Here is a 17,886-nt window from a genome sequence, read left to right as displayed (position 1 = left end):
TAGGATCATCCCAATTATTTTATCCAAATCTACTAGACTGTAAGTTCCATAAAGCCTGGAACCTGTTTTGGTCATCCATCCTCTATTGCATCTAGCATGGGCCAGTAAACATGTTAAATGAACACACACATGCAACCCTTTCCTCTATACCAGCTGAGCTTACTGGCTGAATGGTGGTAACTTTTTGAGAAATTTCCTTAGATTGAATAGGAATCAACCAATGACAATGAGCAATTGTCCAGGGACACCAGGGACCAAATGGTTATTAGGATTTTGATGTAGTTCTGGCTCTTATAATATAATTCCAGTGATAGTGTCCATTCTGCAGGGGGTCTTCTGAAAAGTTCTGCTTACATAGCCCAGGAAAGTGTTTGGTAATATGTGTTAGTCAACCTCTATGGGTGGTCTTCATAATTTTCCGATGGAACTGTATGATATTATTGGCCATTTAATTGCTGGTGGCAATGCATCTTCCAGGCATCAGGACACATTGGCAAGTGTTCCCTGTTTTAATTCTACCTTGCTCAGACTTCCGCTTTCAGAAGCTGTTCCAGATTAACATTTGAGTCCATCCACTAACATAGCAAGTTAATTGGGTATTCTTCTGAATGCCTCAGCATACATATCGTACTGGGAAGTACAGATAGCAAAACTTTAATTAGACAAAAGTAATTTTTTTGTTCCACAAAAGATGCAAGGTAAATGGAATCTTTGGCATACAAGTCATGTCCATAAAGTAGGATTCCCTCAGGCTGTATTCATAAAGCAGCCCCAACATGTATGCTGCCTTTTTCTCTTTTGATCATGTTAGAAACATTGTTAATTTAAATGAACTATCAGCCTGGCTGGTGTGGCTCAGTGGTTGAGTGTTGACCTATGAACCAGGTCAGGACACATGCCCGGGTTTCAGGCTCGATCCCCAGTGTAGGGTGTGCAGGAGGCAGCTGAAAATGATTCTCTCTCATCATTGATGTTTCTATCTCTCTTTCCCCCTCTCCCTTCCTCTCTGAAATCAATAAAAATATATTTTTAAAAGTAATAAAATAAATTAACTATCACATTTGGAGTCAAAGTCATATATATAATATATATAATATATAAATAGAGAGAGAGAAAGAGAGATAGAGATAGAGATAGGTATGTAAATAGATATAAAGAGAGATATATTGACAGGACTTTAGAAGGAATCTTAGAAATAAACTTATCTTGCAAATGAAGAACTACTATGGGTTGTTTTTTTGTTTGTTTGGCAACAGTAAACACTTTACAGGAATACTGTGGCAACTTCAGATTTTACACATGGGGCACACCAATCTTCACTTATTAGTATCACAGGGTTTAAGGTAGTGAAGGGGATATAGTGGTTCCTGCAAAAAAGGTTATTTCATGGAGTCAGCATTTGATAAAGCTCCTTTTATGTTCAGCAACGAGGGATCGTTTTTCTCTGGACAGAACAACCAGGCCAGTATTCTTGACCAAACACCGCAGCTCATACTGGCAGCGGCAAAGAGCACCCCTGTGTGCACAGGCTTCCAACCGCCATGGCCAGGCTGCAAGGGGAGCGGGCAAGAATAAATTAATCTTCCAAGCTGGATTTCTGAAACTTCTGGAAAGAAACATTTACATTTCAAATCAAAACATTTCATTACTGAGGAGAGCTGTCTACCAAAATGAGCACTTCCACTCCCTGGCAGACAGGCCAGCTGAAATGTTGTTATTTTATGAATGTGCTAAAAGTAGTATGGATTTATTTCAGTGCCCATGTTAATCAGTTGTCCTTCGGTCTTACATGTCTATAAATAATAGCACATTGCAGAACACATCTTAATTCTGAGAGTTTAGCTTTTATATGACATCGATGATGTGTGTGGGGATATATCACAAACGTTATGTCCTTGCCCCCATTTAACCAGTCGTTGGCGGGGGGGGGGGGGGGGGGGTTTGGGGGGGGGGGGGGGGGGGTAGAAATCTGAAATCAGCTCAGCTTGGCCTGAAATACTTCTGAGAGTCCTGAACTACTTCACCAAAGATGAACAAGATCATTTTAAAGGCCTTTTAGCTCATCCAATAAGACTTACTCTATTATTGACCCAATAATGGGACAGCGTTCTTCACTTCTTGACCCTGCCACAAAGGCATCCATAGGTCACCATGACCAAGTCTCTGGACCTTGCTACAGAGTTTCAATGCACATGAAGAGCTACCATGGAGATCTGCTGGGATGTGCAATTTTATCTTGGCTTTATCCATACTCACTAGTATTGACCCCCATTCTTCTCCCATCTGTCCATCCATCCTTCCTTTTTTTTTAAATTAATTTTTTAATTATGATAAAATATACCTAACAAAATTAACTACTTTAACCATTTTTAAATATACAATTTAGTGCCATTAAGTACATTTACAATCTTGTGCAACATTTACCACTGTCCATTTCCAGAACTGTTCAATCATCCCAAATAGAAGTTCTGCTCTATTGTGTAACAGTAAATAATATTCCCATTGCCCCCTCTGTCCCTTTCCCCCCACCCCTGGTAACCTCTATGCTCCTTTCTATCTTTATGAATTTGCCTGTTCTAGGTACTTCATGTAAGTGGGATTATACAATATTTGTCCTGTCGTTTTGCCTAGTTCACTTAGCATGATGTCTTCAATGTTTTAGAAGTTCATTCCTCTTTGTAGCTGACTAATATCCCAGTGTGTGGATATACCGTATCTTGCTTATCCATTCATCTGCAGATAGACATTTGGGTTGATTCCACCTCGGCTCTTATGAATAGTGCTGCTAGGAACATTGGTTTACAAGCATCCGTTTTAGTCCCTGACTTCAATTTATTTGGGTAATTCCATGTTTAATTTTTTTGAGGAACTGCCAAGCTATTTTCCACGGCGGCCACACCATTTTTACATTCCCACCAACAATGCTCAAGGGTTCTAGTTTCTCCACATCTAACACTTTTAAACACTTGTTATTTTCCTTGTTTTAATTAGCCATTCTGATGGGTGTGAGTGGAAATTCATTGTGGTTCTGACTTGTATTTTCCTAATGACTAATGATGTTGAGCTTTTTCCATGTACTTATTGCCTATTTGTATTATCTTCCTTAAAGAAATGTCTAGTCAAGCCCTTTGCCTATTTTTTTTCCTTCCTTTTTAAAAATTTTTTTTATTGATTTTAGAGAGGAAGGGAGAAAGAGATAGAAACATCAATGATGAGAGAGGGTCATTGATCAGCTGCCTCCTGCAGGCCCCACACTGGGGATCGAGCCTGCAACCTGGGCATGTGACCCTACTGAAAATCGAACCGTGACCTCCTAATTCATAGGTCGATGCTCAAACATTGAGCCACGCTGGCCAGGCTGCCTTTTTTTATTTTATTTTATTTTTTATTTTTTTTATCCTCACCCAAGGACATGCTTACATTGATTCTAGAGAGAGAGAAAGTGAGAGAGAGAGAAATAGTGATCAGTTGCCTCCCATCTGTGCCCTGACTGGGGATCAAACCTGCAACCCTTGGGTGCATGGTACCACTCCAACCAACTGAGCCACACTGGCCAGGGATCCTTTGCCTATTTTTGAATTGGGTTGTCTGGGAGTTTTTTTTGTTAAGTTGTAGCAATTATTTGTATATTCTGGATATTAATCCCTTATCAGATATCTGACTTACAAATATTTTTCCCATTCTACTAGTTATCTTTTCATTCTTTTGATAGTGTCTTCTGATGCATAAAAGTTTTTAATTTTGATGTAGCCCAATTTATCTGCTTTTTCTTTTGTTGCCTATGCTTTGGGTCATCCAGAAATCATAGCCAAATCCAATGTATGAAGATTTTCCCCTCTTTTCTTCTAAGAATTTTAAGGTTTAGCTCTTAGATTTAGGTTCATTTTGAATTAATTCTTTTCATTCTTCCTGTTACCTAAGAAAGACTTAGTGAAGTCCTACTATATATAACCCATTGTATGGGATACAGTGAGGAGGGAAAGTCCTTTCCCTTTCTCATGGAGCTGACATCCCAGCGAGGAAAGACAGACAATGGACATCTAATAAAACCTATAAATAAGATACAAGTAAAATCATTTTAGATACTGATAAGTGTATGGAAGAAATCTTGGTGATTTCATGTAGTATTGAGGGAACTCCAACAAAGGTGGTCAGAGAAGGCCTCTAGTTGGAGCTGGAGGCAGCCAAGTGAAGATCTGGGAGAAGCACCCCAGGCAGAGGGGAAAGACTAAGGCAGGGTGAAGATCAGCATTGTCACAGGACTGAATGGGGATGGTGGGACTGAGATGAACCCATGAGAGAAGAGGTAGAGCTGGAGTGAAAACCAGGGCCAGATAAGGTGGCATTAAAGGCTATGGTTTCGTTCTAATTGCAATGGGAAGTCATTGGAGAGCATTAAGCAAGGGAATGGTATGATCAGATTTATAACAGTGCGGGGAAAGAGAGGGATGGGAGGGGAGGGGGCACAGGGAGAAATGCTGCCGTTAGCCATTTGCCTCTCTCTACAACAGGGGTCCTCAAACTACGGCCCGCGGGCCACATGCAAATACAAATATTGTATTTGTTTCCGTTTTGTTTTTTTACTTCAAAATAAGATATGTGCAGTGTGCATAGAAATTTGTTCATAGTTTTTTTTTTTTTAAACTATAGTCCGGCCCTCCAACGGTCTGAGGGACAGTAAACTGGCCCCCTGTTTAAAAAGTTTGAGGACCCCTGCTCTAGGGGGTGAGAGTGGAGCAAAAGGTAAAACATTTTTATTAAATTAAAAAGAAAAGAGGCCTTTCAAGTAGAACAGAGGAGTGGAGGTGACTTAGACTTGGACTGTAGTGGAATGGGAGGTGAGAAGTGGTTGAATTTGGGATTTATTTTGCAGGTTGATCCGACAGACTCGCTGATGGATTTAACACATAGGGAAGGGAAAGAAGAATAAAAGATGGCTCCTAGGTTTTTGCCTTTGTAACTGGGTATCATTTCTGAGATGATGAAAATGGGAGGCAGGGAGGCAAGGTTCTTCTATCTTATATATGAATTTTGAGATGCCAAGACCCCCCACCCCCCCCCCCCCCCCCGTCTTCATTAATTCAACAAATAACTGTTGAGGACCTATTTCCTCTGTGCTAAGCACTCTGGGAGGTGCTGAGCATGGAGTGAACACAGCCCTGCCCTCACAGAGCTTCCCTCTTCTACCAGGTGTGCTCCCAAACAAGTGCTTGGCACAAGAAAACAGACCGAGAGACCCAAACTGCTACATTTTTAAATTTTATTTAGACCCCAGAAATTTGGACACACAGTAGTCATTATAATATCTCTTAATCTCCTGTCCCAGAGAAATCAAGGAGCCACCGATGAGAGTATAAATAGCAAAAGCATGTACTGGCTAGCTCTGCTGACTTGACTCAATAATCAATGGAAAAATTAAGCAAGTCACCGAATTCGTTTGTGAAGGTAGAGATAAAACCTTAGTTAATATTTAAAAAGAAGTCCCTTGTTGCCCAGAGCCTGAAAATCATGTCCTAATGAAGTTCTTTTGACTATCCCTGAAGATCAAGTTGCAAAATATACAGTCTTTGAAGTCAGGGATGACCTGGTTCTGTTTTCTTTGCTGTGCCTGGGCCAGTGTTCTCTGCACCCTAAGAACTGGCCAAGGTTGCTGACCAACACAGTTTGGTCATTATAGGAGGTGTTTTTCCTGAGGTTGGTTTAGTTCTGTACATTTGAGCAGAAGACGATTGGCAGGGCATAAGGCAAGGACAATTAGGCAAGGCATCGGCGTTTGAAAGCTGCATAGCACAGGGAACCTAGTCAATAGTATTGTAACAACTATGTGTGGTGCCAGGTGGATACTTGAAATGTTGGAGGATCACTTTGAAAAGTATTTGGTTGCCCTAACCGGTTTGGCTCAGTGGACAGAGCGTCTGCCTGCGGACTGAAGGGTCCCAGGTTCGATTCCAGTCAGGGGCATGTACCTTGGTTGCGGGCACATCCCCAGTAGGGAGTGTGCAGGAAGCAGCTGATGGATGTTTCTCTCTCATCGATGTTTCTGGCTCTCTATCCCTCACCCTTCCTCTCTGTGAAAAATCAATAAAATATAATTTAAAAAAAGAAATATATGGTTGTCTAACCACTATGCTGTACATGAAACTAATACAAAATAATATTGAATGTGAACTGTAATTGAAAAATAAAATGAGAAAGCTTTGTGGGAAAGAAGCGTCACTTGATAAACTTTTGAGTTGGGAGTCAACTAATAAGAAGCAAACAAGAAATATGACTTTTGCCCTAAACGGTTTGGCTCAGTGGATAGAGCGTCGGTCTGCGGACTGAAGGGTCCCAGGTTCAATTCTGGTAAAGGGCATGTACCTTGGTTGCGGGCACATCCCCAGTAGGGGGTGTGCAAGAGGCAGCTGATTGATGTTTCTCTCTCATAAATGTTTCTAACTCTCTATCTCTCTCCCTTCCTCTCTAAAAAAATCAGTAAAATATATATTTTTAAAAGAAATATGACTTTTAAAGATAGAACTATTATAAAGTCATTGTTTATTGTGTCCAAGTTAATTCTCATAACCTAGTAGCTTTTACAAACTGCCTTTTCAAAGCCTGGAGTAACTCCTTTTGTTTACCTTTTCAGGAAAGGGTCACCAAACTTGCACCACGGCCTCAGTCAGAAGAGGATCTGTCTGCCCTATTTGAAGCTTCAATGAAACTGTATTAATTTTCATTTTCACTGAAAGAATTGGCTGGGATAGTTCTGAAATCAGAAATTGGTCTAGTCAGAGCTCCACACATAACTTACCTGTTACCAGTTTGAATGTAATATAAATGTATCCTGCAGAAGATTCCATGATGCTCAAAAGTCAAGCTACTTCCATAATACAGGTTAGACAAATGCCCAAAAAGTATTGGACCCTGGTTTGTGTTCCTTCCCTATATTCTGAAGACTGTCCCTGCTTCATGTATCAATTGGGTAAAAGCTCAGTATCAAAAATATCAATGTCCATATCCTATGTGCAGTAATCCATGTCTAGAAATTTATACTATAAAAGCACTATCATGAATGGGTAAAGAAATATGGCAAAAATGTTTCTGGCAGCATTTTTTCCTAACAAAAAATTTGAAAGAACCTAAATATTCATTAATAATATATTGGTAAATAAATTACAGTATATTAAATAATAGAGTGCTATTGTGTTATTAATAAGAATGAAGTAAAATGATTGGAAATATGTTCATGATACACTGCTAAGTTGGAAAAAAGTAAGTTGCTGAACAATTATATATTAGTATGGTTCGGTTTTTATGTTTTTAATTGCATGTAAATATATGTTTTTATATACATAGAAAAGAAGGATGCACATCAAAATATTAAAAGTTATCATGGGAGAAATGGAATTTGAGGTATAGAGACTTAAGAGAAAATACTTTATATTTTAGTCTTTCACTTTTTATTGCCCAAATGTCTATATTGTTTGGATTTGTTACAACGAGCAAAGAAGTAATTTTAAAGGAGCGGGGAGAAAAGAAAGAAAAACACCATGTTCCTGTGTTAGGCCAGATTCATCTTGTTTTATAAAACTATTAGTAACTAATATTTAAAAGGTAAAAACAAATACAAAGGGATAAAATATTAGAGACTGATCTTCTGCCAAAGAAAATGTTCTTTTGAGAAAAACGCTAACTTTTTTTTAATTGAGGTAGCATTGGTCAGTAACATTACATAAGTTTCCGGTGTACAGTGTTACAATTAGATATCTGTGTACACTATAGCTTGCTCGCTACCCAAAGTCTAGTTTCCCTCTGTCACCAGGCATTTGAACCGCTTTAATTTTGCTCTCCTCCATTTTTTCCTCGAGTAACCACCATCTGCAGTCTATATTCATGAATTTGTTTTATTGTCTTGTTTTGGTTTGTTTGTTTGTTGTTTTATATTCCCCATTTGAGTGAAATCATATTGTTTTTGCCCTTTTCCAGCTGACATATTTCACTTAGCATCCATGTTGTTGCACGTGGCAATATTTCACCTTTTTTATGGCTTGGTAGGATTCCATTGTAAATACGTACCAAATCTTCTTTACCCATTCATCCGTCAATGGACACTTACGAGTTTTCATGTCTTAGCTATTGTAAATAATCCTGCAATGAAAATAGGGGTGCACATAACTTTTCAAATTAGAAAACACTAACATTTTACATGGCCATTCCCTCTTTGGAAAAATGTTCCTGGTGCTCAGAAGAAGTTAATCCAAGAGCAAGCAGTTTTGTAGTTTGCAGATGGTATAGCCTTGCATATGGAATCTAAGGAGCATGATGGTCGGCCTCCCTGTTATTCCCGACCTGCAGAAACTTCTACGGCTCATTTTTCCCCACAAGGGTTCCCACACTGAGGTCTGTCTGCTCAAGCTTTGGGGTCTAGATCTCAGTGTACGTGTGGAATTGTTCGCATTTTAAATTGAATTAAAGTTTTAATCACCTAAGTCATATCTACTTATTTAATCACATCAGGGCGTCATTGTTCCATTCAACCTTCCCAGACCCACTTTATCTCTATAAAGATCTTTATTTCCTTGAGATTTTGAAAATAACATTTAAATAATATTTATTGTAAAATAATTTGAGATATAAAAATGCATTTTCTATCTCTCTTAAGTGTTGGATGCCTTTACTACCGGTAGCCAGATGTTTAAATGTGACTCACCAGGAAGAGTGTTTGTTATTCATATTGATGATGACTCTAAAGGAAGGATTTAAAGGTCAAGCATGAAGAATCAGACTTAGGAGGCCTTCATATTTTTTTATCTTAATACCAATCATTTTTGGTCCTCACAATTTAAGTGTATGAAAAAGGTATGTTTCTTGGCGTACCAGCTATTAACAGAGTGTGAGATAGGAGATTAAGCCCATTTCCATAAACCGAACACTTCGATGTTTCTGAGATAATTGAGTGCATTTTTCTAAATAAAATCCTTTTTATTTTATTTTCAAAAATCAGTAAGTCCTCAGGTCTCACAGCTCCACTTATATGGATTAATTTACTGGCAAGGGCAAGAAACATTAAAGAACAGTATTCGAAAGTTTGTGAAATATTACTTTTATAAAACTATCCTCTATGGTGGCATTTTCACTTAAAATACATGCACATCCAAATTTATTTCATGATACAAAATACTAACCTGTTTCAAATGAGTCATGTTTCTACAGTTTTTGTCAAGTACCACAATAAATAACTGACTGGTTTTGCACTCCTGTCCCTTCTCTATGCATAGGGAGTGCTGTGTTGGGCTTGGCATTGTTTATGTAGCTGTGGACACAGCTGTGGGGTGTTTTCAGTGGTCAATGAACTAAGTCTGCTCTTGTAAAATCCAGACAGGTACAGTATCAAAATAGAGAGCAAGAAAAAATTGCTTTTCTGGCCTTTTAACCCTGAGAAAGATTAATGGTTGTTTGGATTAGAAACTGTACCCTAATGAGGGACTGTTGCCTCTGGGAGTGGGTATGAGAGAGGGGACTGCTTACCTCTGGGTCAATACCGCACAGGCCGCCGTGTCTCTGATGACCAGCAACCCCAGTCTGAGACAGCTGCCTGGGCCGGGGCTCCTCCGTTAAATGCATGATCCCCTGAGACCTGCTGAGGAGGCCAGGCCACATCCCAGCCATCACCATCACAATGGCCTGCACCAGGAAAAGCCACCCTTGGGCAGAAATTGGTTCTTGGAGCCCTAGGCTGAATGACCGGCAGCTGGGGGTAGGAGGGTCTACTTTCTCATGCTATTATTCCACCGTCTTTCCAACCACCCCACCAATTCTCAGGATAAATAAATGTATACACCTCACAAATTGCAATCCTGTTGGTGATTTTGTCCCATGTGAAATCCCTCAGGAAGCTATGAGGAGGACAGCAAACTTTAAAATAACCTCATCTTATTCATTCTGGTTTTAAATATTAAGCTTTTGCAGTATGGTGCTTTTACTTGATTTTCCAATTTATGAAATTGGAAACTAATTAAAATAATCACAAGCGAAAACGAGAAAAAAAACTACCATCATGCCATTATCCAAACACAGCTGTTATCATTTGATACATTTCCTTTCCATCTTTTTCATTTCATCTAGCTCTTAAGGCCTGACATTTTCAGGATTTTCTATGTTGCCATAGAATCTTCATAACCATTCATTTAAAAGGTGCATGATAGTTTATTGAACAGGAATTTAATTTATTCTTATAGGGCTTCAAGATTGCTTCCAAATTTTACCCTCCCAATACCATAGCAATGAATATTGTGTATACAGATTTTTCATACTCTATATTAATTTCTGAGGCTAATTTATCCCCAAATGAAATTTTACAGTAGAGTATGGACATTTTTATGGCTCTTGATTTATATTGTTAAATTATATACATCTCACTATTGTTTTAAATGCTGCTTACGTATCCTTCAAACTTACTTCTCTTCAAAACCAATAGTAGTGTACAGAATAGGCAATATAATCAATAATATTATAATAACTATGTATACTGCCAAGTGGGCACTTGAAATATCAGGGAGAACACTTTATAAAATATATAATTGTCTAACCATTATGCTGAACACCTGAAACTAATATAAATAATATTGATTGTAAACTGTAATTTAAAATAAAACTTTAAATGAACAAATCAACAACAAGTAATGAAACAAAGTTCACAAAAGACCAGGTAGACCTGCACATTTCAGCTGTGGTTTTTCTGTTATGTCAACATAGTTTAACACTTCACATGAACAAATTAAAATTTTCAAATAAAATTATGAAGCTTACTTTAGTGTTATATTACTGGCTCAAGTGAAACTATATATAGATCACTAAGTCTATTTTTCTTGGTCACTTACTTTTTTTTTTTTCTTTCTAGGACCCTCTTTGGGCCCCTAAGTCTATGATCTGTGTTATTGCATTCATGGTCCTCAATATTGCTGGCCAAGAAAAAAGACCCAAGGAAGCCACATGAAAATATAAATGTCCTTTTCTCTAAGGATGTTCTAGAATCATTTGCACCTGTGAGTGAAAGCTTTGCTGCACTTGGGAGGGAGGTGAGTGACACCAAACAACCCTCCCTGCCCCCCAACAAAATCCCTTCCAAGGATCCAAGTTGCTCTCTAATCCAAAATCCCTCAAAGCTTTGCAGCTGTGTACCGTGGTGCCATGGTGGCTTTGGCAACATTTACTGGGGACCAATCTGAACTTTATACTAAGCATTGCATATGGAAAAAAGAATAATTGTAAAATCTATAAAAATAAAAACGTAATATGCTAATTAGACTGGACATCCTTCCAGACGTCCTTCCGTCCTTCCGGATGAAGCTGGGGCTATGAGGGAAGCCCCGGTCCCTGGTGCCAGAGGGAAGCCAGTGCCAGCAGCCGGGGAAAGGAAGGCCTACTCTTGCACGAATTTCGTGCATTGGACCTCTAGTAGTATATAATTGAAGAGATGTCCAAATAGTAAAAATAGGCTGGAGTGACAGCCTGATTAAGAACAGGCTAATTTCTTTCATTTTTTACATCTCACTTAACAACTACAATGAACTCAGTACCTTAAAAAGTAGTTTCCTAAACATTGATTTGGGGAGAGGAGGAGAATTGGGGTTCTGCAGGCAGGGGGGCTTTGGAGGGGGCTAGAGAATAATTACAGGAACATGACATTTAGTAGTATTTTTAACCAAACGATTGACACTTAAAAATATCAACTCTTGCCTGGCGGTGTGGCTCAGTTGAATGTCATCCTGTGCACGGGGAGGTCACCGGCTCAGGGCACAGGCCTTGGTTGCGGGCTGATCCCCAGTGGAGGCCGTGCGGGGCATGACAAGTCAGTTTCTATATCTCTCTCCCTTCCTCTCTTTAAGGAAAAAACAAAATCAACTCTTATGAAACACAGACGTCTATTTAGTAGAATACTATTACAGCTGGCAATAATAAACTAAAGACAATAATAATACAGGTATACCTCATTTTATTGCACTTCGCTTTATTGCACTTCAGTTTGACACACTGAAGGTTTGTGGCACCCCTGAGTTGAGCAAGTCCAGTGGCACCATTTTATTTCCAACAGCATTTGCTGACTTCATATCTCTTTGTCACATTTTTGTAATTCTCACAATATTTCAAACGTTTTCATTATTGTATTATTTGTGATCTGTGATGAGTGATCTTCGATGTTACTGTTGTAATTATTTTGGGGTGCCATGAACCATGCCATATAAGATGGAGAACTTAATAAATGTTGTGTGTCTGACTTCTCCATTGACTGGCCAATCCCCCCATCTTTTTCCTTCTCCTCAGGCCTCCATAGTCCCTGAGACACAATATTGAAATTAGGCCAATTAATAAGCCTACAACAGCCTCTACGTGTTCAAGTGAAAGCAAGAGTTGCATGTCTCTCACTTTCAATCAAAAGCTAGAAATGATTAATCTCAGTGAAGAAGGCATGTTGGAAGCTGAGATAGGCTAAGGCAGGCCTATTGCACCAGTTAGCCACGTTGTGAAAGCAAAGGAAAAGTTCTTGAAGGAAACTATGTAAAAGTGCTACTCCAGTGACCACATAAATGATAAGAAAGTGAAAGAGCCTTATAGCTGATATGGAGAAAGTTCAGTAGTTTGGATAGATGGAACCAGCCATAATATTCCCTTAAGCCAAACCCTAATCCAGAGCAAGGCCCTAATTCTCTTCAGTACTATGGAGGCTGGGAAGGTGGGGAGGCTGCAAAAGAAAAGTTTGAAGCTAGCAGAGGATGGTTCATGATGTTTAAGGAAAAAAACAGTCTCCATAAAAGTGCAAGGTGAGCCCATGCAGTATGGCTCGATGGTTGAGCGTTGATCTATGAAACAGGAAGTTACGGTTCAATTCCAGGGCACATGCCCGGGTTGTGGGCTCAATCCCCAGTAAGGGACGTGCAGGAGGCAGCCGATCAATGATTCTCTCTGATCACTGATGTTTCTATCTCTCTCTCTCCATCTCCTTTCCTCTCTGAAATATATATATATGCACACATATACAAGATGAAGCAGCAAGTGCTGATATAGCAGCTGCTGCAAGTTATCCAGAAGTCGGCAGAATAGAAAGGAAAGGAGAAAATGAAACAACCATTCTGATTTTTTCCTATTCAATCTGATTTTTCATTGGCCAAGTTCTCAAACTTTATGAGTGAATAAATGCACTCCTGCATCCCTGGATCCTTAGTTATAACCAATGAATATCAGAACTAACATCACTTACTTATTATATCCTGATATAAGAACAACCTGGCAAAAAGCAAAAAAGTGTCCTAGGATCTACTTTTTAAAGTCCTGGACCATTAAGAAAGTTGGCAGGGCAGCCTGGCGGTTCACAGAACTTAGGAGTTTCCCCTTACAGATCAATGCAGAGAGAACCCCCTAGCTGAGCCAATGAGGGACAACTTTATAAAAAGCAGACACTATTTATCCATACAAAAGAAAGTCTTCCTACCAGTAGTAATGTATTAACATCTGAGCAGCTTTTCCATTATGAATCTGACATTTCCTTCTTCAAAGCCCAGTTTGCGCCCTTTTCATTTTTAAAATGAACTAATAAAGCCATCAACACACACACAAAAAAGCTATGCAATATTTATAATCGGGTTTTTGAGAGTGTATTTTACGTTAAAGAAAAGATTGAATTTCTAGGCCTTCCCTAATAACTCCCTTAAAACCTTCAGCTTTAAAATGAAAGACTCAAAATTCTCTGGTCTTAATTTTTGTGTGGCTTCTTATTTCTTTGTTATCCCCTCTAAAACTTAAAACCCCCTCAACATCGCTTCAACTGCTTCCATTGAACTGGCAGCAGGCTGATCTTTTTGTTGGTGGGTAATGGAGTTAGTTTGATTGCTGACATAGGAACAATAAGAGGATAAACAATCCCATTGTGACCATGAAATTCCCCATCTGTTGAGTGCGGTCATGACTGAAGAACGCTGGGCAGAGACACATGAATGAACCCACCATGCCTGATGTTAAGGACATCCGACATACAAACTGAACATGTGGCTTCATAAATCAAAAGCTAATAGCAACTTTGATTGCTCATGTCATTAACTCACCAGCCGTTTAAATACCTAAAAATTTACCATAATGTTGAGCATGGTGACCTGATTTGCAATTGGGATCTTACCAAGAAACCAGAGATAGCAAGGGAAGCCAAGAATCATTTTCTAAGTTATTAAAAAACAACAACAACACTATTAAACACTAATGACTTTACCTAGGGGGTAGGGGGGGTGGCTTTTTCAGATGCATGCAAATGGAATATATGATGTCTAGAGTTGGTTTCAAAATAAAATGGGAGTAAGTCAAGATATAGATGAAAAAAGGTTGCCTATCAGTTGCTCATTGATAAAAATGAGTTATGGAAAGCTGGGGTTTATTATACTATACTAGAAGCCCAGTGCACAAATTCGTGCATGGGTGGGGTCCAGCCAGCCCGCCCCGATCGGGCTGATCTGGCCGGGGCTGGCAGTGGGAGGGGCCATGGGCGGTTGGCCAGCCAGCCTGCCCCCTGGTCAAACTCCAGGTCAAGGAGACAATTTACATATTAACCTTTTATTGTATAGGATTCTTCACTTTTGTATATGTTTAAAAGTATTCAGAATGAAAAGTTTTTAAAAATTGAATAAGCTGGAAAATGGGAACTTGCATTGTATAGTACAAGCATTGTTGCCTAATTCTATATTTTCTTAAAGAAAAAGAAAAAATTATGCTCACACAACAGTTCAAACATTGAACAAGGCAAATAAGCCATCTTTGCTAAACAGGAAACCAACACATTTCAAGAGGGAGATCGGGCGACACCTACTGTGGTTTTTCAGAAACCAACATCACTCCACTGAGGAGAACCACCTTGCCCAAGGTGGCCGCCCTCCAGTGCATCAAGAAGGCGGTCCATTCGGAGGCCTTAGTTAGCATAAAATACAGGTTACTCAATTAGATTTGAATTTCAGCAAACAACATAAATTTTAGTATAAGTATGCCCCATGCAATCTTTGAGATATACATATACTAGGAAAACTATTTATTATTCTTCTTAAATTAAAACTTAACTGGGTAATGTATATTTTATCTGACTACCAATACTCCAAGCACCTGCCCTCATATAAGGAGTCTTCTTCACCCACAAAGAACATCATTTTGCATAAGTTAAAGATCAAAACCACCTCTCTCTCTCTCTCTCTCTCTCTCTCTCTCTCTCTCTCTCTCACACACACACACACACACACACACACACACACACACGAACTGAAAGTTGGATGTTATACCTGCTAAAATTACAAGTGTATCTCCACAGTCTGGTGCCCCCAAGTCTGCAAAGACTCGCACTGTGGCATGGTGTGGAGTCCAGGTTTTGGAGTCATATTAGCCTTTTATTGTATAGGATAGGGACTAAATAGTCCCCAGGTTAGGGACTATTTTCTGTAAAACGGTAGTAGGCCCACCTTGCAGGGTTATTGTAGGGTGAATGTATAAAGTGCCTGGTTCATAATAGGTATTCAACAGTAAATTATCCGCATAGTGTCTGGCACATGATGAATTGTATAAATGTGCTGTGAATGGGTGAACACTGCAAGGTCCAAGCCAGGAACCCGCAGACCACCATTCACATTGAAGGCTACCACCCCTCTGCTCAGCCACTAAATCCACATCCCCCCAATGGTTTTAAAATCATGTATAGTACATTCTTCTGGGAACCACTCCAGGTCTTCAGAATCAGAAGGAACAAGTGTAGGGCCCAGGCATGGGGGTGTTTGATCAAGCTGCTTAGCAGAGCTGATGTGCAGCCAGGCTTAAGAACCACAGATCCAATTCTTGGAGGAGCACTTTGTCAAGAATCCTCTTCTGTTCACTAGTGGTTCTCAATCTCTACCAAATCTCAGAAGCCCTGGAGAGCTTGTTCAAACACAGATTGCTGGGCTCTCTACCCCAGAGTTTCTGGTTGTGGTTGGAGGGCGGGGGAGCTGAGAATTTGCCTGTCTAACAAGTTGCCAGGTGCTGCTGACCTGCGGTCTGGAGACAATTTGAGAACCGCCTCACTCTATCTAAACCCTACCTGCATATTATAATCACGGGGGGTGTTTTTTAGACATAGGCTTGGGCCCTAGGGAATCATATTTAAATAGTCTGGTATAGGCGTGGGGGCACTTGAGTGCCTCATAATTCTAATGCACCCAGGTCAGGAACATCTGCTCTCCTTACGTGAACTCTCTGCTCTCACGACCTGTACACCCTGGGACCAGCAAGGAGGGCTTCACAGGAGCCCCTTAGGAACTCGGTCTCTCAGGCCCACTCCAGACCTGTGGAATCAGAATCCGCACTTGAACAAGATCCCCAGTGATTCCCATGCACATTAAAGCCTACACGGAACTTCCTCAGAGGGGACTTCTTCAGCACCTTTGAGAGGGTGGATCTGCAGAGCTCCCAGGGTGATCCACACCCACAACTAGAAATGTAGACAATTAAAATATTAGAAGACATACATAAAGATGTACTTTGCACCATTAGTTCCACTTTTATTTTTTTAAATACATTTTTATTGATTTTCAGAGAGGAAGGGAGAGGGAGAGAGAGAGAGAAACATCAATGATGAGAGAGTATCATTGATTGGCTGCCTCCTGCAGGCCCCCTACTGGGGATCGAGCCCGCAACCCGTGCACATGCCCTTGACTGGAATCAAACCAGGACCCTCCAGTCCACAGGCTGACGCTCTATCCACTGACCCAAACCTGCTCGGGCTATTTCTACTTTTAAAAAATGGAAGTAAGCTATAGGCCTATCAAGAAAGAAATGAATTAATTATTATAATGTAGTTTTCTGCTCATCTATTTAAAGATCGGGAACTCTATATATTCACACATGAGTGTGTGCATGGATGCGTGTATGTGTGTATGTGTAGTGTGACTCTATTTCTATTTTTTAAAATTGTATACATACATATATATGAAAAAATCTGGAAATGCATAATACACCCATGAATCTGTGAGCAATGATTACTTTTAGGAAGTGAGACTAGAATTGGGGAAGTATATATCACTTTTTCTACATACCCATCTACAATTTTTGAATTTGTTATAATAACTATGTGTTATTTTTATTATTTAAAATATATTCCAAACAGGTAAAAATGACTTAGGAATTGTTTTTTCTGGGTGTGTTTCCTCACTTTAACACATTTAGTTATGTGTTTCAAGCTTATTCATTAAACATAGTACAATATGGCTCTATTTGATTAAATTTTGGCTTTCTTAGAAAAAGCCTAATCCAGCCTGGACCATTGGGGTTAATCCAGGTAACTGATTGGCTACTGGATACCCAAAAGGGGTCTTAATTTCTATTTAGTACCAGGTCCTTGAAACCATACTTGTGTCTTTTAGTCCCAGCCCTTTAAATAATATTGCCTCTTCTGAAGTGTGTGGTTAACCAAACCCCAGACTTCTTTTTTAAAAATTGCTGCTAGCCTGGCCGGAATGGGGGGGAGGGGGGCGGACTGCAGAAGGCAGCTGATTGATGATTCTATCTCATCATTGATGTTTCTATGTCATTCTTCCTCTCCCTTCCCTCTCTCTGAAATCAATAAAAACATATTAAAAAATATTGAGAGAAAAAACCCAGCTCCATTCCATGCTCACCTGAGAGGAGGTGAGCATCACTAACCCAGCCACATAATCCCCCTGCAGATCCAGGGTAAAAAAAAGTTCTAGCTGGGAGAGGGGAGCAGGTGCTCTTACCTCAGCCCATACGTGGTGTGTCTGTGGTTATGTGTGCAGGTGGGTGAGGGCCAGTGGGAGAGATGAGGGCTTGGAGATGAGGGTAGTGTTGCAACACAGAGGGGTGGGTATGGGGGATTGAGAAAGAGCA

At 39.8% G+C, this 17,886-nt stretch overlaps 1 protein-coding gene across 4 annotated transcripts in view; it reads left to right on the top strand.

Annotated features, from left to right (window-relative positions):
- ADHFE1 (alcohol dehydrogenase, iron containing 1) overlaps positions 1–17,886 on the top strand; it is a 49,431-nt gene that overhangs the window by 23,990 nt on the left and 7,555 nt on the right. Inside the window, exons 14-16 of one of the 4 annotated variants that reach the window (XR_001512741.1) lie at positions 6,629–6,876; positions 8,645–8,841; positions 10,883–11,060. Coding sequence is in view for 1 of the 4 variants with exons in the window: in XM_006756918.2 (XP_006756981.1) it covers positions 6,629–6,712 (84 nt within the window). In the remaining 3 variants the exon portion in view is untranslated. Of the gene's footprint in view, positions 1–6,628; positions 8,469–8,644; positions 9,237–9,531; positions 10,108–10,882; positions 11,061–17,886 lie in introns of those variants that run through there. The other 3 variants (XR_001512742.1, XR_435306.2, XM_006756918.2) reach the window with 3 other exon arrangements.

This window comes from Myotis davidii, unplaced genomic scaffold, assembly GCF_000327345.1.
Source record: "Myotis davidii unplaced genomic scaffold, ASM32734v1 scaffold393, whole genome shotgun sequence".
Classification (NCBI taxonomy): Eukaryota; Metazoa; Chordata; class Mammalia; order Chiroptera; family Vespertilionidae; genus Myotis; species Myotis davidii.
Note: the sequence above shows the minus strand (reverse complement) of the source record. Positions and strands in the feature narration are given on the sequence as shown.